The 22,922-nt window shown below is 36.7% G+C and overlaps 1 protein-coding gene across 3 annotated transcripts; it reads right to left on the bottom strand.

Moving 5' to 3' along the window:
- Positions 1 to 267: 267 nt before the first annotated feature.
- On the bottom strand, positions 268 to 21,852 carry LOC106091518 (putative fatty acyl-CoA reductase CG5065). Of its 3 annotated transcripts, none has more exons than XM_013258059.2 (8): positions 21,685 to 21,852; positions 7,079 to 7,279; positions 6,487 to 6,991; positions 1,566 to 1,764; positions 1,051 to 1,287; positions 837 to 968; positions 630 to 755; positions 268 to 558 (listed from the first exon to the last, which is right to left on the bottom strand). In XM_013258059.2, the coding sequence occupies exons 2-8, from the start codon at positions 7,274 to 7,276 to the stop codon at positions 426 to 428; spliced, it is 1,530 nt and encodes a 509-aa protein (XP_013113513.1). In that variant the 5' UTR covers positions 7,277 to 7,279; positions 21,685 to 21,852; the 3' UTR covers positions 268 to 425. The 3 variants fall into 3 exon arrangements, with proteins under 3 accessions (XP_013113513.1, XP_013113530.1, XP_013113521.1); XM_013258076.2 differs by having other exon boundaries at positions 7,079 to 7,276; XM_013258067.2 differs by lacking the exon at positions 21,685 to 21,852 and adding an exon at positions 13,309 to 13,413.
- Between the last annotated feature and the right edge of the window lie 1,070 nt (positions 21,853 to 22,922).

Genomic DNA, 22,922 nt, shown 5'->3' with positions numbered 1-22,922 from the left:
CCCAACTTCGTCTCCCTCGTAATCAGACAGATCTCAGTCTTCTCTGGGTTTACATTCAGATCCCTTGGTGAAGCTCACTTGTATAGCAGATCCTTTCGGATCTTCTGCATAGCTGATTCGGACTCCTACCCCAGACGGGTTCAAAACTCTCCTCAATTCGGGTCCGTAGTAGACTGATCATGGTGGTAATCCATAGGAGCAGCGATAAAATGGCATTTTATGGTAAAAATTTAAAATTAAATTAAAAATTAAAACATTTTAAATGGCTAACATTTAACAAACTCTTAACATTTTATTTAAAAAACCAGCCTTATATAACTAATTAATTAAATCGGTGTATGTGCAATTTAATGTTAAGTTTAGGTAAACTTAAATAAATAGAATTAGAACCAAAAATTAGTATATGGTTGTATAAAACACCTAAATTATTTAACAGCTACAAAGAAGTGTAAAGGATCAATGGCTCGTACATAGTCGACTAGTCCCAAAGTATTTGCCAGCCAATAGAAGATTAAACTGCATAAAACTATTTTACAAAAGCGATCCAAAATGAACAAGCTAAGCATTGGAAAGAGAAAATAATAGAATTCGACTTGGAACAAGATTTTTATAGAAGACAAATTACTTACATTTTTGCTACCACCCTGGCCCTGGCTACATTACTAAGGGGCTCTTTACACAAATATTGACGTCCGCCAATGCAGGAACGGTACAAATAAGCTTCTGTGTCTTTTAGTTCTTGGGGAGTTAGAAAACTATAAGATGTAAAAATGGTTGAAAAAACGTATAAGAAAACTTCTTTTGCTACAATATAGCTCTTTTTTCATCTAGCTCACATTTCTTTATCCTCTGGAACCAAATTATCGCAAATTTCCAAATATTTATCAATTTTAAAATTCCACTTTCTGGTGGTAAAGAATTGCAGCACACTAATTCCAGCCACAATACGTCTGTGTACCCGCATCATACTAAATGAATTAAGAATATGTTTAATATTATAAGGAGTTGAGGAGGTGTACATGTTGTCACAAGCTAATCCATACTACTTACAATCTCCTTTGGCCACAAAGTGTCAGCAACATATCCAAAAACAGTGCGGGCAAAAACATAAACATTATGACATTGAACCAATGGTAGTAAATGTTCATGGTAAATGTTGTATTTGGATGCCACACGGCTTTGAGAGGATATTCGTCTTTGAAACGTTTCGCATGTTCCATTATCCAAGTGCAAGTTCTTTGCAGATGTTTGGGTTGTGTTAAATTGAAGACAGGTATTTCGGAGGGCCTAGAAATTAAAAAAAAATTTAACACCATTTTAGAAAAGTTTCCTTTTCCATTTGCATCTCCGATCATTGAGCTCGTCTCGAAAGAGAAACAAAAAAAATTGTAAACTTTAATGGAAATTTACGAACATTGGCAATTTATTAACCGAACTACTTGGTTCGTTCACCGGCAGAAACTAGAAGACACACAATGAACTACAATAATATGTCTGAGTTTGATTGTGGACTGCCACCATATTGAAAATGTCGTCTAAATTTTCTATTCATAGAAAGCACTTACCTTTCTTTTTGTGTATTTATTGAATATGGAATGACTATCAATCCTGTGATCACTGCATCAACTGGAACAACTTCAATTTCCGCATTTTTGTCACACATCAACGAACGAAGTACACCCTTGCCAGAGGCAATCATAATGCCAACAACACCATTGTAATTGTCTATCCAACCTGGTATGGGATCTTTATAAATGCTGGTCACTGTAAGAAAAATAGAAAACATGTGAAAACGTGCTAAGTTCGGTCGAGCCAAATCTTGGGAACCCACTACCATGGATTCTGAAATAAATATCAACAAAAAATTTAAATTACTAGCCGATTTACGAAGAATGGATCACGGAGGAACTTAAGGAGGTACGAATAGAACGCAGTAAACACAAAATATTAATTGGGAGCAGAGAAGGTCTATTGGAAAGTCCGTATATGACATACATTTCCGTATAATACATACGTCAAAAACCTACCCAAAAAAATAAATTTTTGACATAATCGAAGATTATTGAACAAATAATTCCGGCGGACACCAGATAACTATGAGCACCACACAGGCTGGAACTTTGTGTGGTGTCCATTGTTATCACGGGAAGCTTAGCTGAAAGCGTCCACAGATTGCGGATGGTGGATAGCTCCGTTTTTTATGCTGGAGTAGCTGCAAATGCGGCCGCGGCAGTCAGTGATTTTCGAGAGGAGAGTCACTCACTGAAGAGTCAGGTGGCACTGCCTCTTAATTAAATACTGAGTGCCAATGATACACGAGATGACAAGGCGAGTAATTGGCGCCTTCAATTTACCAATGGCCAACATCAGCGTCTGTTCTCAGGTTAGGGTCGGCTGGAGGCGAGCTTTGGATCTTGGAACAAGCGGCTGGTGACAACGGCGGATACATGTGCCATCCCACAAAACTCATGCGGTTGGGGCGCTGAGCCAGTAACCCGCCGCCCGCGGAAGACTATGAGAATCACTATGAGAAACAAAGGAATATAAAGAACGGACTCCCCTAACGTTGACGACCTACGCAAAGCAAAAAAGGACCATGATTTGCCAGTCTACACCTGGAATGTCCGCACTTTCACTAGAGAAGGTGCAGTATATGCGCTGGCGGATGTATTAGAGAAGTATAAGGTAGATATTACCGCCTTACAGGATGTGCGATGGACTGGAAATAGCGTCACAACAACACGAGACATGAATTTGCCTGTGGATTTGTGGTCAGTCGTAGACTGAAACACCTTGTCTCCAGCTTTACTCCGGTGGATGAGAGGCTAGCCACAATCCGCATAAAAGCCAAATTCTTCAACATCAGTCTTATTTGTACCCATGCCACGACGGAAGGCAAGAACGAGTAGACCAAGGATATTTTCTACGAGCGCCTAGAGAGAGAATATGAGTGCTGCCCCCCGTGATATTAAAATCGTTGTGGGAGATATCTATGGTCCAACAGTCGGAAAGTTCAGCCTAAACGAGAAAAACATGGTAGATAGCAGCACCAGATTTCAACATAAAAATGTTCACAAAGCCACATGGCTGTCAACCGTTCAAAACGCGAGGAACGAAATTAATCACGTTGTGATAAATGGAAAGCATTCACCCAGCGTATTAGATGTACGATCAATCCGTGGAGCGAAAGTAGATTCGGATCATTGCCTTGTTGCATCGAAGGTTCGCACCAGTTTAAACATGGCGAGAAAAGTACGATCTGACACTGCACGGAAGCTGGACATTGAAAAGCTGCAAACACAACAGATGGTAACGGCATAATCCACTCGACTGAGCCAACTGCTTGGTGAAAGCACTTGTTGTTCCGATGATATAATGGCGCAGTGGCAAACTATTGAGAAATGCCGCGAAATCCGTACTTGGGAAACGAAAGCCTCCTCCAAGAAACCCATGGTACGACCAAGAATGTCAAAATGCTACTGAAGCCAAGAATACGGCATACAGAGCAACCCTGCAATCAGCAGCAACGCGCCAGATGAAGGAGAGGTTTTGAGAGAAAAGGAGAGAGAAGAAACCTCCATTCCGCAGAAAGATAATAGAAATGGAAAGACGTGAGTGTGAGCGAATTGAGATATACAGAAGTCAGAATGAAGTCCCGAATTTCTACCAAAGAATTAAACATGAAACCGATGGCTTTGGTGCAGACACATCCTCCTGCAGAGACAAAGAAGGAAATCTGTTAACTGACACAGATAGAATGCACAGTATATAGAAAGAACATTTTACCCAACTGCTAGTGTCCGACGATGGCCGCGAAGAGGATACCACAGAACCAATCCCTGATGATGGTATAGAATGTTTACCTCCTAGTCAGAATGAGGTCCAAGTAGCAGTGATACGACTGAAGAACAACAAGGCAGCAGGAGCCGATGGGTTACCCGCTGAACTATTTAAGACCTAAGGCGACACTTTGATAAGGCTATGCATTAGCTTTTCTGCGCAATCTGGCTGGAAGAACGCATACTTAGCATACTGTGTACCGCACACAATAAAGGAGACATACCGAAATGTGCCTTCTACTGAGGAATGTCTCCTCCCCATCGCATACAAGATACTCTCGAGCATACTGTGTGAAAGATTAAAACCTAAAGTCAACGAGATAGTTGGGCTATCAATGTGACTTTAGACCTAGTAAATCCTTCTTAGACCGGATATTCAAACTGCGCCAAATCCAGGAAAAGACCCGAGAAGGATAAATCAACACCTATCATCTCTTTGTTGACTACAAAACCGCTTTCGATACCCCTTTACGTTCAAAGGTATTTTAAGCCATGTCTGAGTTTGGCATCCCTGCAAAATGATTAAGGCTCTGCAGGATGACACTTGCTGATACGCGTTCTTCAGTACGAATAGGAACCATTAAATACTAAACGATATTTCAGACAAGGAGACAGCCCATCGTGAGATATCTTTAATATGCTGCTGGAGAAGATTATACGAAATGCAGATGTCTAGCTAGATATGGCACAATAAATAAGGTTAGGTTTAAGTGGCAGTCTCCCATCAGACTCACTTAGAGGTTTTCGTCCATTGTGATACCACAGGAACAGAAGAAGGAACATGTCTTCCAGTTCATATCGTTGAACCATCCAGATCGCTTTTAAAAGCCCAATAACTTGCGATTGTTCACATTCGACAGGTCCTCTAAGAAATGAGAACCTAAAGTGGAACGCCTTCTGACTGCTAGTGCGAAACACACAAACAGAAAGTGTTCTATAGTATCTTCCTCGTCGATGTCCTCACAGCTTTTGCAAAAGTCGTTGCTGGCAACCTTTAGTCTGTCAGCATGTTTTCCCATTAGACAGTGACGGAGACAATGACTGAGACGTCTGTTCTAGCCACTGACATCAAAGCGGTAGATGTCTTCAAGTCTAGCTTAGGCCGCATAGTTTTGGAATGCTTACAGCCCCCTCTTTGTGACTGTTGGGACTAGTTCAACAGCATTGAAATGCACAACTCTGCAACTACAAAACTCATGGAGAGCATCCATGGATTCGCTTTAAATTTCATTTACTTTTCTCTCTTTGAAACACCGAATTCATGGTCGCGAGGAGCGGCTCTTATTTACTTTAATTTTCTCTTGATTATCATTCTTTTCCTTTTATAAGTTAGTAAGGTGTATCACTTTAAAGTGCAAAGTTCTAAGCCAATACAGTCAACTTAAACTTAAAGGTCCCATTGGCCTCGTAATTAGCCACATGAATTGAAATTGACACACCTCGTGTCATTTCATAAAGTTCGCTTGCGGTCTCATAGGAGTGAGTGCATCAATTAACCAAGGGAAATAGAAGACCCTCCGATCCATCAACCGCTGGTCAAAGGCGTCTCAACAGTGACCATCTTTCATTCGTTGTCCTTCGGGCCTGGTCCTGAAAACTAAGCTTAGATGTCGCTAGAGGCCAGCGTCTAGAGTCCAGTATCACTGGAATATGTAGGGTAGTTTCTAGTCTCGCTAGCTCGTCCGCCTTACAATTCCCTGGGATATCTCTGTGGACCGGCACCCAGAACAGGTGAATTTTGAACTGTTCAGCCATGCCGTTAAGAGATCTGCGACAGCCGAGCACAGTTTTTGTGTTCAGATAAACGTTCTTCAGGGTTTTAATGGCTGCGTGACTGTCTGAGAAGATATTGCAAGGAACTCCGCTTGATACACACTGCAGTGGTCGGCTAACCTTTTCGATATGACCAGTTCTAGATCTTTAGAGTACACCCCAAAGCCCACCTGGTCGTCTAGTTTGGAACCACCCGTATAGAAGTCTATGTAACTTCTGTTATCAGGGATATCGTAGTTCCAAACGATTCTATCAGGAATAGTGGTACAGTGTTTTTTATCAAAAAGCGAATATATACATATGTTGGGTTGCCCAAAAAGTAATTGCGGATTTTTTAAAAGAAAGTAAATGCATTTTTAATAAAACTTAGAATGAACTTTAATCAAATATACTTTTTTTACACTTTTTTTCTAAAGCAAGCTAAAAGTAACAGCTGATAACTGACAGAAGAAAGAATGCAATTACAGAGTCACAAGCTGTGAAAAAATTTGTAAACGCCGACTATATGAAAAATCCGTAATTACTTTTTGGGCAACCCAATAGAAGATGGTGGAAATCATCAATTTAAAGACATCTATGCGGGAGCATCTGACTCCTTAGTTTTGACCATAATCAACAGACTTGTATGGATCCTAAGCACAGTAGTTTTAATCTTCTCTACCTGAGCCTATCCTAAAGTACATGCAGAGTACTGTAGCACAGATGGACATTAAACAATAAAACAAATGTTTTTTTCTGACCAGAGACCTATTCATTGCCCTAAACCTATTCTAACACAACTAATTTTCAAAGAACTGTAGCACAGATTGACTGTCAAGAAAAATTGTCTCATCTATGATTAGCTTTAAGACTTAGCTTCAGTCATTTCACTTACCTATAGACGGCCTGGCTATGGCCACTGGCATTTGCTCATACTGATCACGCACATACAATTCCGCCAGACGTTTGGTGTAAATGTAGTTATTAGGCTGTGGGTGAATTAGATCATCCTTTATACTATTCAAGGTCTTCTCATCCAACCATTCGGCCAGACGCATTAAATCCTCGGGTTTGTGGGGAAAATCATAGACCTGCTCTTCGACAATATTTTGATCGCAATTGCAAAAGGCTGTTGATACATAAACAAAACTCTCGAGATGCTTCATTTTTCGGGCAAGATCAAGGGCACGACGGGTTCCAGCTAAATTCATGTCTATCGATTCAGAAAGAGGCCCTTGCATTTTCAAAGAGGCAGCCACGTGGTAAACTATGTTGGTGTGTTCGGCGACATATTCGAGCTTCTGCTTAGATAGGCCCAAAAACTCATGTGCTATGTCACCCTCCAATAGCGTAACCTTCTTCAACATCTCAGGCTTTTCATCTTTAATGCGTTGGAAAATCTATGGATGAGAGTGGAAGATTATAATTAATTTTTAATTTTATTGCAAATAAACAAAATCTCATGAAATATGTTTTTCTTTACTTACAGGAATTTTCCACATTTCCTCCAAACGTAATTGGGGACTTTTTTCCCTCTTGGCACGGCATATAATTATGATTTCTCTCAATTCACTGCAGGAGTACAAAAGTTTTTCCAATAAAACTTTACCCACAAACCCCGTTGCGCCAGTGATAAACACTGTCTTGCCTTTGTAGTATTGCTGAACAGGAGTCAATTCCGTCATCTTCTATTAAAAAAAACAACAACCCAACCAAAGGCAGGAAAAGATTTATTAAAACGATGTTGTGAGCAAGACTTAAGAAACCACAATGATTATGTGTGGGGTAAGTATTAGAATTTTTTTTTTTAAGTTATTAGTTTTGGCGTTACACTTCAATGGCAACTTTTTGTTACGCACAAATGAATCCGTTGACAACTCTAAGTGCGTTTCTAATGCAAAGTAGGAAGTGTCTCTTTTGTGTCAAACTCATATAAGATGAGTTTTATAAGAGTTGGAATATGAGGAACTTTAAAGTAGGAAGTTAGTACGGGGATAAAACAAGAAACTTTCAATCAAGCATGAAATGGGTAAAATATGTTGACAATAATAATTGTAAGATATTTATCGCAAATTATTTATAGATAATTATTATTCTAATAAAATCGTAGTTCTAGTCAATTATAAACGTGATCAAACAACAACTTTGGAAATTGAAATCATGTTTTCGCATATGCGAAAGACACAGTTTGCTGATATCAGCAAACTCTGTCTGCTATTATTAAATTACAAGTTGTAAACTCTTGAATGAATACATTAAAAATTTTCGAACTTCTCAACAACAAATGAGGCATTTGCTATATAGAAAAAACAAATTAGCCAATTTTAAGTGTGAATATTTTCTGTTAAAGCCTTGATATAAAAATAATAGTTATTTTGTCTACTATTATTTAAATTCGTTCAAAAAATAGTAGATTATAGAAAATAGGAAAACTTCTAGGCATATGTCTGTTAAATTGAAAGATAAGAAAAGATATAAATATGGGTTGCCTAAAAAGTAATTGCGGATTTTTTAAAAGAAAGTAAATGCATTTTTAATAAAACTTAGAATGGAGTTTTTAAGGAGTTCTGCAAAGATCGAAATAAATGGTAGTCTGATGGTGCAAGGTCAGGGGTATATGGTGGATGCATCAAAAGTTCCCAGCCAAGCTCACTCAGTTTTAGGCGAGTGACCAAAGATGTGTGCGGTCAAGCGTTGTCCAATTGTTGACAGTAAACATCCGAATTAATCGTTTGGTTCCTTGGAAGCAGCTCAAAATATACCACACCATTCCAATCCCACCAAACAGACAGCATAACCATCTTTTGGTGGATATCAGCCTTTGAAGTGGTTTGAGCTGGTTCACCATGCTTGGACCATGATCGTTTTCGACTAACGTTGTTGTAAACAATCCATTTTTCATCTCCAGTTATGATTCGTTTTAAAAACGGATCGAATTTATTGCGTTTAAGGTGCATATCACAAACGTTGATTCGGTTTGTTAAATGAATTTCTTTCAATACATGTGGTACCCATATTAAAATTGACGCCAAACAAACAAATGTAAACAAAATTTCGCGCACTTTTGTTCTAAAGCAAGGTAAAAGTAACAGCTGATAACTGACAGAAGAAAGAATGCAATTACAGAGTCACAACGCCGACTATATTACTACTATATTACCGACAATTACTTTTTGGGCAACCCAGTATTTTCTACCTTTTTTAACTTTTTGCCATTTGAAAGCAACAGAAAATGTTTGCTGTTTTAACAAAAACAAGTAAGAGCGTGCCGTGTTCGGCCGGGTCGAATCTTATATACCCTCCACCAAGGATCGCATTAGAGAGTTCTATGCGCCGTATCTCTTTTTAGGCAAATAAAGAATATTGAATAAGAAGTGTTATGCTATTGGAGCTATATGAAGCTGAACATTGTAGAAGTCATTGTGTAATATTTCAGTTCATTTGGATAAGAATTGCGCCTTGTAGGGGCTTAAGAAGCAAAATCGGGAGATCGGTTTATATGGGAGCTGTATCAAGCTATTGATCGATTCAGACCATATTGAACACGCATGTTGAAGGTCATGAGAGAAGCCGTTGTACAAAATTTCTGCCAAATCGGATGAGAATTGCGCCCTCTAGAAGCCCGCAAGAAGTCAAGATCTCAGATCGGTTTATATGGCAGCTATATCAGGTTATGTACTGATTTGCACTATGCCTAGCACAGTTATTAGAAGTCATAACAAAACACCTCATGCAAAATTTCAGCCAAATCGGATGAGAATTGCGCGCTCTATTGGCTCAAGAAGTCAAGATCCAAGATCGGTTTATATGACAGCTATACCAGATTATGAACCGATTTGAATCATACATTACACACAGTTGTTGGAAGTGATGCCACAACACCACGTGCAAAATTTCAGTCAAATCGGACGAGAATTGCGCCCTCTAGAGGCGCGCAAGAAGTCAAGACCCAAGATCGGTTTGTATGGCAGCTATATCAAAACATGGGTCGATTTGACCTATTTACAATCCCAACCGTCCTACACTAATAAGAAGTATTTGTGCAAAATTTCAAGCGGCTAGCTTTACACCTTCGAAATTTAGCGTGCTTTCGACAAACAGACGGACGGACATGGCTATATCGACTTAAAATGACATGACGATCAAGAATATATATATACTTTATGGGGTCTCAGACGCATATTTCGAGGTTTACAAACAGAATGATAAAATTAGTATACCCCCATCCTATGGTGGAGGGTATACAAATAAACTGTCCCATTTTCAGCACACTTTCAGCTGTTGCGGCAAACATTTTTGCTGTTTTACTTACAAATATGTCTGAGTGTACACCTTTTGTGATCATGTTACGTCTTCAAAAATAATAATTTTGGCTTTCAAATGCAAAATCTAAAACCAAATGTAAAAAAAAAATTACAAAAACAAAATTTTTACAACAGACAAAATTTCAATTAATTATACCCTACACCACTGCTGTGGTACAGGGTATTATAACTTAGTGTATTTGTTTGTATTACCCAGAAGGAAGAGAGATAGACCCGATTCAGAATCATTATACCCTACATCACTACTGTGGTACAGGGTATTATAACTTAATGCATTTGTTTGTAACACCCAGAAGGAAGAGAGATAGACCCATTGCTAAGTATACCGATCGACTCAGAATCACTTTCTGATTCGATTTAGCTATGTCCGTCTGTCTGTCAAAGTACAGGTCGCAGTTTTCATCCGATCGCCTTAAAATATGGTACAGGCATGTTTTTCGGCCTAGAGATGAAGCCTATTGAAATTGGAAAAACCGGTTTAGAACATATATATGTTCGTCCGATTGTCAGTAATTATGCAATAGAATGATCATTTGTTAACCGATTCTCTCGAAATTTGGCAGGAAGGATTCTTTTATGACTCTTGACATCACTGGTGAAATCGGTTCAGATTTGGATATAGCTCTCTTATATATATATCGCCCGATTTTCACCCCTTAAGCCACTACAAGCGCATTTATTGACCAATCTTCCTAAAAATTCGTACAACGATTTCCTCGACGACTTCCACAATGTCTATAAAATTTGCTTGAAATCGGTTCAGATTTAGATATAGCTCCCGTATATGTGTTCGTCTGATTTGCAGTAATATTGCAATAAATTGGTCACTTGTAAACCTTTTCTCTTAAAATTTGGCAGGAAAGATTTTCTCTTGGCTCTCGACATAACTGGTGAATTTCATGGAAATCGGTTCAGATTTATATATAGCTCTCTCATATATATATATATATATATCGCCCGATTTAAACTTCTGGAGTCACAGCAAGCGCATTTATTGACCCATTTTGCCAAAATTTTGCAAAACGCTTTTCTCGACGACTGACACAGTATCTGAGAAGTTTGCTCGAAATCTGTTCAGATTTAGGTATAGCTTCCATATATATGTTCTTCCGATTTTGAGAAAGTTCTCAGTTTTGTACACATCCTTTCGAAATTTTACAGGAAGGTTTCTCTATGACTATCGATATTTCTGGTGATTTTAGTCGAAATCGGCCCAGATTTAGGCATAGCTGTCATATATGTATATCGCCCGATTTTCATTTCTAGAGCCACTGCAAGTGCATTTATTGACCAATCTTGCCAAAACTTTACACAACGCTTTCCTCGACGACTACCATTTGAGAAGTCTGGTTGAAATTAATCCTCCCCATGTCACTATGGGCATACAACAAGCCAATTACTGGCTTAGGTGTATGTTCACGGTGGCATGGGGCGGATTAATATCCGCACCCTCTTTTTAATCTAACCTAACCCGATTACGCTGAAATTTTGAGCAGTGAGTTGGATTAGGCAATCCGACATCCGAACCGTGTATGGTGCACATCAGACCACACTAGGATATAGCTACCATATAGACCTATCTTAAGCGCATTCATTATCCGATTTCACTGAAATTTATAACAGTGAATTGGATTACTCCCGATAACCGAAACGACTATGGGCAGGACGATACCTTATTTGAACATAGCTGTCGTCTAGCCCGATCTGTTGATTTAGGGTCTTACGCCCATAAAGCCCTCATTTATTAACCGCTTTTCTGAAATCTATAACTTGTATATGACATCTGGTACCTGAACCAAATATGTCTAGATCGAACTAATATGAATATAGGAGAGTTTATGGTGGGTATCCAAAGTTCGGTACGACCGAAGTACATGCAATGTTGTTTGTTTTTGCTGTGTATTCTTTGGTTTTCGGTTAGTTTGTATGCGATGTACCTGCATTACATCTGGCTGTGACATTTTTGTGCTACCAGGTCTGTTGTATAAATTTCGAGCCTAATCAAGAAAGTGCTAATTTTTATCATCCCAAACGGTTTTATTGTTTTTCAAAGTATCCTCCAGCTCAATTTATACATTTTTGCATGCGCTCAAGCCAATTGTCGTAGCAATTTTTCCATCCCGATTGAGGCACTTCCAAAACATGTTTTTGAACGCTTCAACAGGATTTTTTGGCAACGAAAACTATTAACCACGCATTTTTATCTTAATGTGCGGGAATAACAATAAGTCGGGGCTGTAACGCGGATGACATATTAATCCACCGTTTTTGTCGGTCGCTGTCTCTCTCGGAGCTCGCATTGTCATGGTGTACAATGATTCGTGTTCTCTAGTTCGTTTTCGAATATATCCCAAGACTTCGGGTCATGGTGTACAATGATTCGTGTTCCCTTGTTCGTTTTTCGAATATCTCCCAAGACTTCGGGCAATCAAATGGTTGATGTTCACGACGGGATTTGAAGCCAGGCGTTCTGCGTCATGCTATCCTCTGCGCAACGGTCGCCTTCTAGTGAGTAAGATTATGCAGAAAATTTCAAACCTTCCAATGGAAATGTTAGATTAGAAGTGGCCTGCTTAGGCCAGAAACTTATATAGAAATCCTTGTATACATCCCATCCTATGGTGGTGGGTATAAAGACTGTTGCCAACATTGGTAACATTGAAATAATTCATGTCGGCTGGCCTGTAGATCCGTGTTCTTCCATGAATGCCCTTTTAGTAATATCCTAAAAGGTGTCGCTAAATATTAGCTCTTTGTGTAATGTTGTAAAATAAAATGGTTCAATCGTGCATAATTATGAAATTTTGAAAACCTATAATGGCATACTGAGCAAGGTGAAGAAAACAACTGTGTGTACTTATCACATATTCTATAGCAATCATTTTGGAATGTAAAGAACTAAGCTTTTTAACACACTCCATCATAAGAGAGCTAATATCGTCACTCCCTTTGTAATATATCGAAATTTTGCTCTAAGACCTTAAAGAGTATATGTGAATCGGGACATCACTCATTGATACGAAAGATGTTCCCCACTGTTCCTAATGGAATGTTCAATAGGACATCACTCATTGATATGAATACAGTTCCCCACTGTTCCTAATGGAATGTTCAATAGGAAATTTGCACTTTTCACATATTCTTGATGTAAGTAGGATGGTAGATTCGTCCGGTCGTATGCATTTTTGCATGCTTAAATTTTTTATTGATTTGTCGGTGTGAAAAAATTGAGTTTAATTCCAAGAAAAAAACCTTCCAAAGCTAAATTTTATTGAATTGATTGATTTTATTTATTTTTTTGTGGAACTGGTTATTTTATTTTTAATTTTCACTTGCTTCATGTTTCACTTTCGTTTATTCCTTCTAAATCTTGATTATAATCCAGCAATTACCTTGTATTTTAGTAACACTGAAACAAAGCAAGATGAATGGTTCTTTTAACACGCAATTTTTTGACTAAATGTTTGTTCTTTTTTTTCGTTTTGGCTGTAAAGTATAGTGCTCACCCTTAGCTGGCTATTAGAAAACTAACCCACTACTTGCTGAAATTTGGCCAATGTAATGTTGTAAACAGTTCCACTTAACGTCGCCAAATGACGAATAATAAAAATGAAATTGAATAAATTAAAATTTTTATATATTATTAACATTTTTAAAACGTTCAGCCAAGCGTTACTAAGAGAACAAAAACAATCATAGCAAATATTCTAGACGGCATGAACTTTTGTAAACAAAATTCCATAATTTGATTTGGTTGAAAGCATATTTTATGCATAATTTAAGCTTTTAAAATTTTTATTACACTTTTTATTTATTTAGAGTTTTGAAACTCTTGTTTGATCTTTTCTTCTATATAATAAACCATTAATCAATTAATTTAGTTTTATTTTTTATTGCATTTTGGAATTACTTTGGCAGTTTTTCACATCTTACGACATTTCTGTGAATTCTGTCGTTTAATCGATTATATAATCCACATTTTAGTAACAATAATCATTAAAGTATTCGTATTATATGGAATAGAGATGGTTCTTTAGGAATTGGTATGTATTGTATATTACTAGCGCTTTTCTGCTTTCCCATTTAAAAATGAAACAGGCGGCTTTTCAAACCTTTGACTTTCAATTTAAGAAGCATATTTCTTCTCGATTATGTTAGTATGTATTGGCTATCAACTATTGGTATCGATAAACTAATCTACAGTTTATCGATACCCTCTGATTGATCAATGATTAAGCCCGGCTGAATAAAGGTTAATAAAGTTAATCTTTTTATCAGCCCAAATAAATAGACGTTTAATAGGAAATCCCTAATTCAACCCCTCTGATTGGAGGATTTCATAGAAAATCCCTAATTCAGCCCGGCTTAATAAAGAATCAGTTTATTTGGGATAATCGGTTTTTTTTATGTGCGCCTAAGAGAAGCGCACTTAAAACACACTCACAGTCTAATAACTGAAATTTTATTTTTAACACTGGTATTTACAAAACATAATGCAGCGTTAAAGTAAGTTTATTTAACAGATATCCTTTATAGAAATGTTAAATAAACCTACTTTAAAACTGCACTTCGTTCTGATCGTGGATATTGAATTCGTTCAACTGTAGTCTATGTCTATTAGCACCACGCGAAAAATAAGTTTCTTACTTACAACGATATGTATCTCCCCAGTACAATTTGTTTATCTGTTACCAAATTCCATTTATTAATGCCATACTCGTATAGCCATAATTGAGGAATACTCACATTTTGGGAGGAGTTTGGAGGGGTAGGCAACCTTCAACCACTTGAACCTCATTTTTAATGCCATATTCGTAATCTACTCTCGAAAAGCTTTTATTTGAGTCCCATATTGTCATGATGGTCTAATATGCCCACATGGGAAGGTTTTGATAATGGGGCGGCCCCTTGGTAATTTACCGATAAAGGGTCTCAAGCCCATAAAAGCTTTACTTTTAATCCGATTTCGCTGAAATTGAAAACAGTGAGTAATTTCAGGCCTCCCGACATCTGAACCAAATATGGTTCAGATCGGATTATATTTAGATATGCCGACCGATTTCCCGATAAAGGGTCTGAAGCCTTTATTTCTCTAACCGATTTCGCTGAAATTCGAAACATGCCTTTTTAGTTGTTAATATTTGATAATCATATTCGTACTCTACTCCCGAAAACCTTTCCCTTGAGTCCCATATTACCCCGATGAGTCCACTTTGATATTTGGTGGTATTCTTGGGCTTTTTACGGTTCGCTAGGTAATTGGACCTAATTTTAAATATCATATTCATACTCTACTCCCAAATTACTTTTATTTCAGTCCAATATTGTCCCGATCGGTCCACATTTGATTTTGAGCGGTTTGGGCCTGGGGCGGCCTCTTAAGTATTTGAACCCAATTTTTAAGACAATATTCGTATTTAACTCCTAAATACCTTTCATTTAAGTCGCATATTGTCCCAATCGGAAAATATGTCCTGCGGTTGTGGGGAAGCCCCTCAGACACAAAGGGAAAAATTTTTATGTCAGATTTGTTTTCTACTTTTAAATACCTTTCATTTGAAATTCATATTGTCCAAAGGAGGGGTGGAGGGGTGGGTATGCCAACGTACTCTACTCTTAAATACCATTCATTTGATACCCATATTGTCCCAATCGGTAAACATGTCAGTTCGGGTGGGTTTTGGGATGAGGCGTCCCCCCAGGATATTTGACCCCAAAATTTTATACCAATTTCGTGTTTTTGGGGTACCATAAGGTGTTATACAAAATTTTGTTTACATCAGTGCGCCCATCTGCGAGGTTCGGCGTTTTTGAAAATGCGGGTAAGGGGTAGGGTCTGCCCCCTTCGGATATTAAAAAATGTACCGTATTTTCACCGGGGACTCAAACTCTATCATCTGTGAAAATTTCATACCATAAGGTGTTATACAAAATTTTGTTTAAATCAGTGCGCCCATCTGCGAGATTTGGCGTTTTTGAAAATGCGCGTAAGGGGTAGGGTCTGCCCCCTTCGGATATTAAAAAATGTACCGTATTTTCAACGGGGACTCAAATTCTATCATCTGTGAAAATTTCATGAAAATCGGTTCAGCCGTTTTTGAGTCAACAGACAAATAGCACAAAGCACAACACTTTCATTTTATATAAAAGATTATTAATAAAAAATAAAAAAAAAATTGTTGGTAACAGTTTTCATTTCACACTTTCACAAATAAATTTAGATTTTTCATTGGATATTTTCACTTAAAGAAAACCTTTCTTCTATTTTGAAGATCACTTTGATAATAAGATTTAACATTCTTATGTTGATATATCAACCTTACAATATTGAATATAAAAAGTTCTGTAAAGACTCTATGACTTTTTCAATCTTCCAGGCGAATGTTTAAATTTCTTTACTGCTTGTTACTAGTATTGTTTTAGCATTCCACGTTAGCCGTCTTAGTTAAGACTAAGACTTTACGCGCTAATATTGACCATTTGTAATATTGTAAAAATGTTTGGCTCTTAATGGGTATAACTGAGTCATTAAGAGGAATAAATTTAAATATACTTATATTTATTGAGATCATTTTATGGTATGATGAAAGGAAAAACAACAACCACTATAGCAAATTCTCTAACCAATGTTGAACTGTTGTACTCTTAAAAGAAACCATAGATTCCCAAGGTTTGGATCTTTGTTGAAATATTTGCGAGAATAATTTAAACCAGTATGACAGTTACACGTCATAAGTAGACTGCTTGTTTTTATTTTTACGAGATTAACTTATGATTCTTTCTTTTCAAAGCCAGTTTTAAGTCCATAGCTTTGGTCGCTAGTGCTTAGTTTTTTTTAATGTTTATTGTATTTTCTAATTATAATAAATAAATAAATTAAACCAGTTTCGATTTGTTGTAACTTTCATTATAATTTGTTTTTTGTTTGTTAAGATTTTAATTTGGTGATTGTTTTCGTTTTATTCACGTTGTATGTGATGTAAAATGTGAACTCTAGTAACCTTTTCCTAGAATGCTAGCAATTCTTCAGTTCAATATACATCACTTTAATCAGCAATATGCCAAAAATCTTTATTTCCTTGTAAGTATTTATGTATGTTAATGAGTAGGAATCAGAAAGTGAACTAAACAATAATTGTACATAAGTTATTAGTGTTTGAATGACGTAGAGGATGTGAAAAATCAAGCACTGGTACTTATGGTCTTGAGTTTAAATACTGATCTCCCTCATGCATTACCAAGAGAACCTACCATCATATCATACATCAAAAGCCAGCATTCAAAAGAGGAACATTTTCTCTCATATCAATCACTGATGTTCCATGCAAGTTTAGTTCGATCATAAGGAAACTCAGTTTTATTGCCGTATTTTAATCACGTTTACAGTAATACCAATTGACGTCGCACAGTGGCGCGGACAGAGGGAACAGGAAACACGAAATTTTGAAAGAACCTATCTTATGTAAAATTTTCCAACTATTTCAAAAGTGGTACGAATAGAAATGTAAGATTTTTAGTTCAGGAGACCGTTCAAAGTTGGCCAATTTTCGATTTTCAAAAAAGGCATACAATTTTTAGGTAATTTGGACCGTTTGCAAGTGCTATATTTTGAAAACTACATAAAGGATTGACATTTGTTATTCTTCTACTGTTGGATATGTATAATAAATGTAGAGCTATCAAAAAATAATAACGATTTCTTTGAGCTTCTACAGCTTTAAAAGTACCCAGTTTTCAATTTTGTGGGAAAATAAAAAAAATATACCCTATCGGCATATTTTCAAAAAAGAAACGCTCTTGGATTATCCCTTAACATTTTCGTGTAGAGGCAAAAAATGTAAAAAAATACATGGAGATAAGAAGTGTTTGGAAGACATGTCAAAAAAATCTTTAGAATATTTCCATAACATTTGAACAGATAAAGATATGAACACGAAATGGTGAATATGGAGACCCTAGTAGGTCTGGGGGCTGACATGGTACGTTTATGTTGGTCACCTCGAGCATTCCAAATATTGAAGTGCTGCCAAATAAGCATTTATAGGGCGACCTTCATCATTCCGCAAAAAATAGAGCTCGTGAAATCCTAAAAAAAAAACAATTTTACATGCCTGGAATATCCAAAACGGTTAATGAGATATTAGTGTTAAAACAATTTTTTTTGTTTGAAGATTTCCAGTCAAGGTATAGTCGGCATTGTGGCACTATTTATATACCAATTGCAAATCTGATTACACCTTTGGAAAGGTTACAAAATTCTCCGAATAATAAAAAAAACTAAGATTTTAACTTTCTACTAAAAGTAATGCGCTTCACCACTTACAGTTTCCGAAAAAAACAAAATTATGAATAATGATGAAAAAATTATTTGAAAACAAGTAAAAAAGACCGATCTGAACCATATGGGCCACGGATGTCGAAAAGCCTAGCATAAGTCACTGTGTCAAATTTCAGCGAAATCGGACAATAAATGTGCCGTTTATTAGACCAAATTGACGAAGGATGTCGAAAAGCTTAAAACACCACACTGTCCCAAATTTCGGCGAAATCGACGCCCAAGACCTTAAATTTAGATATCGGTCTATAGGGTAGCTAAATCTAAATCTGGACCGATCTGGGCCAAATTAAATAAGGATGTCGAGAGGCTTACACAACTCACTGTCCCAAATTTCAGAAAAATGGGAAATAAAATGTGGCTTATCAAGATATAGTCCGATATTGCCCATCTTCGAACTTAACCTGCCTATGGGCAAAAAAGAATCTGTGCAAAGTTTCAGCTCAATATCAGTATTTTTAAAGACTGTAGCGTGATTTCAACTGTCAGACGAAGTATTCGGGTGCGTTTACTCCTTTGAAAGATAGCGTGCTTTCGACAAACAGACGGACGGCTAGATCGTCCTTGTTGGCTAGATCGTCTTAGATTTTCACGACGATCAAGACTATATCTACTTTATAGGAAATGGATATTTCGACGTGTCCCAAACGGAATGACAAATCTAATATACCTCCATTCTTTTGTGGCGTGTATAAAAATATTACATATCTATTTATTTTCATACCCTCCACCATAGGATGGGGGTATACTAATTTCGTCATTCTTTTTGTAAGTCCTAGAAATATTTCTCGTTTTAAGTCGATTTAGCCATGTCCGTCCGTCCGTCTGTCTGTCTGTCGAAAGCACTCTAACTTTCGAAGAAATAAAGCTAGGCGCTTGAAATTTTGAACGAATACTTCTTATTAGTGTGGGTCGGTTGGGATTTTAAATGGGCCATATCGGTCCATGTTTTGATATAGCTGCCATATAAACCGATCTTGGATCTAGACTTCTTGAATCACTAGAGGGGGCAATTCTTATTCGACTTGGCTGAAATTTTGCATGAGGTGTTTTGTTAGGATTTTTAGTAAATGTGGTTCAAATCGGTCCATAACTTAAGATAGCTCTCATGCAAACCGATCTGGGGTTTTGACTTCTTCACCCTCTAGAGGGCGCAATTCCTATACGATTTGACAGAAATTTTGCATGACTTCTATTTGTTATTACTTTTAACAACTATGCTAAGTATGGTTCAAATCGGTCCATAACCTGATATAGCTGTCATATAACTCGATCTTGAATCTTGACTTCTTAAGCCACTAGAGAGTGCAATTCTTATCCGATTTGGCTGAAATGTTTTAAGAAGTGTTTTGTTCTGACTTCCAGCAACTGAGTCAAATATTTTAATTAGTCCATAACTTGATATAGCTACCATATAAACCGATCTGAGATTTTGACTTCTTTGAGCCTCTAAAGCTCGCAACTATTATCCGATTATCCAATTATTGTCCGATAGAAATTTTGTACAACGACTTCTCTCATGACCTTCAACATTCGTGTCAAACATGGTCTGAATCGGTCTATAGCCTGATAGAGCTCCCATATAAACCGATCTCCCTATTCTACTTCTTGAGCCCCTAAAGGACGCAATTTTTATTCGAACTTTACACAACGACTTCTACTATGGTCTCCAACATTCAGTTTAATTATGGTCCGAATCGAACGATAACTTAATAGAAATTCTTTCCTTTTATCATATGTTTGCCTAACAAGAGATATCGGGAAAAGAACTCGACAAATGCGATCCATGGTGGAGGGTATATAAGATTCGGCCCGGTCGAACTTAACATGCTTTTACTTGCAATACCATAGGATGGGGTGGTGCGGTATAAAATTTGGAAGCCGCATTTTTTGTCCGCTTTAGCTGAAATTTTGCACGTAGTGTTCTGTTATGACTTCCAACAATTGTGCCAAGTACGGTCCAAATTGGTATGTAACCTGATAAAGCTCCCATTTTGAATGCAGTGTTCTGTTATAACATCCAACAACTACGCTAATCGGTCCATAGATATATTGGTCCGAATCGTTCAATAACCTGATACAGCTCCCATATAAACCGATCTCCCGATTTGACTTCTTGAGCCGCAATTGTTGTCAGAATTGGCTGAAATTTTACATATTGTAATCTAAGTACGGTCCAAATCGGTTTATAACCTGATATAGCTCCCATATAAACCGATCTCTCGATTTGACTTCTTGAGCCAATGGAAGCAGCAATTTTTGTCCAATTTGGCTGAAATTGAGCGTGTAGTGTTTTATTATGACTTTCAACAACTGTACCAAGAACGGTCCAAATTTGGTCTATAACCTAATATAGCTCCCACATAAACCGATCTCCCAATTTGACTTATTGAGTCCTTACAAGCCGCATTTTTTGTCCGATTTCGCTGAAATTTTGCATGCGGTGCTCTGTTACGGCTCCCAATAACTGTGCCAAGTAAGTTCCAAATCAGTATATAACCTTATAAACCGGTCTCGCGATCATCCTTGTTCAGTTTGTAGAGGCTTAAATTTTTGCTGGTTTGACAGAGGTCTGGTATGTAGAATAAAATTATGCCCTTCAATTAAATTTGTTTTGTATAAATTTTTAACAGAATCCATGGTGGTGGGTTTCCAAGATTCGGCCCGCTTTCATTTGTTTTATCTTAAAATGTTTCGAGCGGTAACACCTTAGCTTTAGCTATTTCAAAGAGTTATCTCTATTCGTTCCCAAATGTATGCAGGATAGAGGTAGGCTAGCTATCTTCATTACATCTTAAATTATTGTTCTAAAAACCCCAAATATTGGTCTTAGAGCATCTAGGAGAAGCAATTTTTATCTAATTTGTACAATGACTTCTTCTATGACCTCAAACATCTATGTCAAGCAGGTTTCAGTCCATAACCTGACACAGACTCCTACATACCGATTCAAGCCGCTAGAATTTTTAACCGATTATAATGAAATTTTGAACGATCATTTTATTATGTTCAGCGCAAGGAATGATGTCGTTCTCTATGCGTCTGTGACGCACAGACTAACTAACCCTCCTTTGTATCCGACCGAGTATTGAATATTAGTTGAATTTTTGATGTGCTGTCCACCAGACCACAAGATCATACGCAGTATAAAGCCAATGCATGACTCACGATTTTAAGGACCAATGATTGTCAGAACAGAAATAAGCTCATAAGCCAAAAAAAATGTATCAGCTGATAATGAGTGCTGTTATTATCAAACTTATTTTTCTTTTCTTCTGTGTATGTTTTTGTTTTTCAATTTGTTAGTTACACTTTTATGCTTGAATTTTAAGTTTCTAAGAGTTATATTTTGAGTTTTTTAACCATTATAATAATATTTTAGATTTTAGATTTTTTTTTTTGAGTTTTTAACTTCACTTTCATAACTTCTTACATTAATATGTTGATTTATTTTTAAATTTTGTTCTCAATTGGATAAATTGTCTTCAAACAAAAAAGTTCTTAAATTTTCTCTACGATCGTTGTAATTTCTTTAAATCTCGAATAAAGTTGTTTCGGTGTTTTCAGTGTGTTTCACGTTAGCCATCTAAGTTGAGACTAAGACTCGCTAAAATTTTTCCATTTGTAATATTGTAATAAAGAATTGACTCTTAATGGGAATAACTGAATAATTTAGCCATTTAAAAAAGGGAATAAATTTCAATAAATAAATTTAAACATTTAATTTAAGCGCGATAAAAGTGACAACAAGCTCAAATTTTCTAGCCACTGTTGTAAAGAAACTTAAGATCGCAAGCTTTCATTTCGATCTTAATCCAAACATTTGCCAGAATGAACATTTAAACCAGTATAATAGTTACTCTTGGCAAGTAAGCTATCTGTACGTATTTGTTCAAGATCAACCTATGATTGGCGTCTTTCTTTACAAAACCAGTCTTTTTTTATTTTCGATTTGTCTTTTTTATTATTTTGATTTTAATTTGATGATAGTTTACTTTTTGTTTTCATATACAACTTAAATGTGAACTTTAATAACCTTTTCAAACAATGTAAGTAATTTATTAATTCAATATGCATCACTTAAATCACCAATCGTTTGGAAACCTTTATTTCCTCATTGGTGTTTATGTTAATGAGTAGGAAGAAGAAAGTGAAATAGTGAATAAATGTACATGCGAACACGAGTATATAGACTGAAAAAATGTGTGTCTTAATTTTAAAGATTTGAGCCAAAGATTACAAACTTAATTTAAAGATACCCAATTTTTCAACATTTTAAGCAAACATTTCCTTTGGGAAAAGAGGCAGTGTTGTACATTAGTTAAAGCCTAGGAAAAGCCTTTTAAATAGGAGCATCATGAAAAGTAGAAGTTTTTTAATCAAAGATACTATGTTAAAACAAGTCTAATATATATGTCACTATTCAATTTTGTAAAACAAAATATTTGTCTTTTTGCCAGAGTGCCGTGTATCTAACTTCACATTATTAAAAGCCCTTCTATGTTCAAGAAGGCCGCCAAAGTGAAGTCTTTTACACCCGAATTCCTTTCGATGTAGCCAACCACACTATTAAGGGCATTATCAACCGATCGATCTTTACTGTACACATAGCCGCAGTGAAGGGTTGAGACAGTCCCTAATACATATGTCAATTAGTTTTTCCAAAATGGG

This window comes from Stomoxys calcitrans, chromosome 5, assembly GCF_963082655.1.
Source record: "Stomoxys calcitrans chromosome 5, idStoCalc2.1, whole genome shotgun sequence".
NCBI lineage: Eukaryota > Metazoa > Arthropoda > Insecta > Diptera > Muscidae > Stomoxys > Stomoxys calcitrans.
Note: the sequence above shows the minus strand (reverse complement) of the source record. Positions and strands in the feature narration are given on the sequence as shown.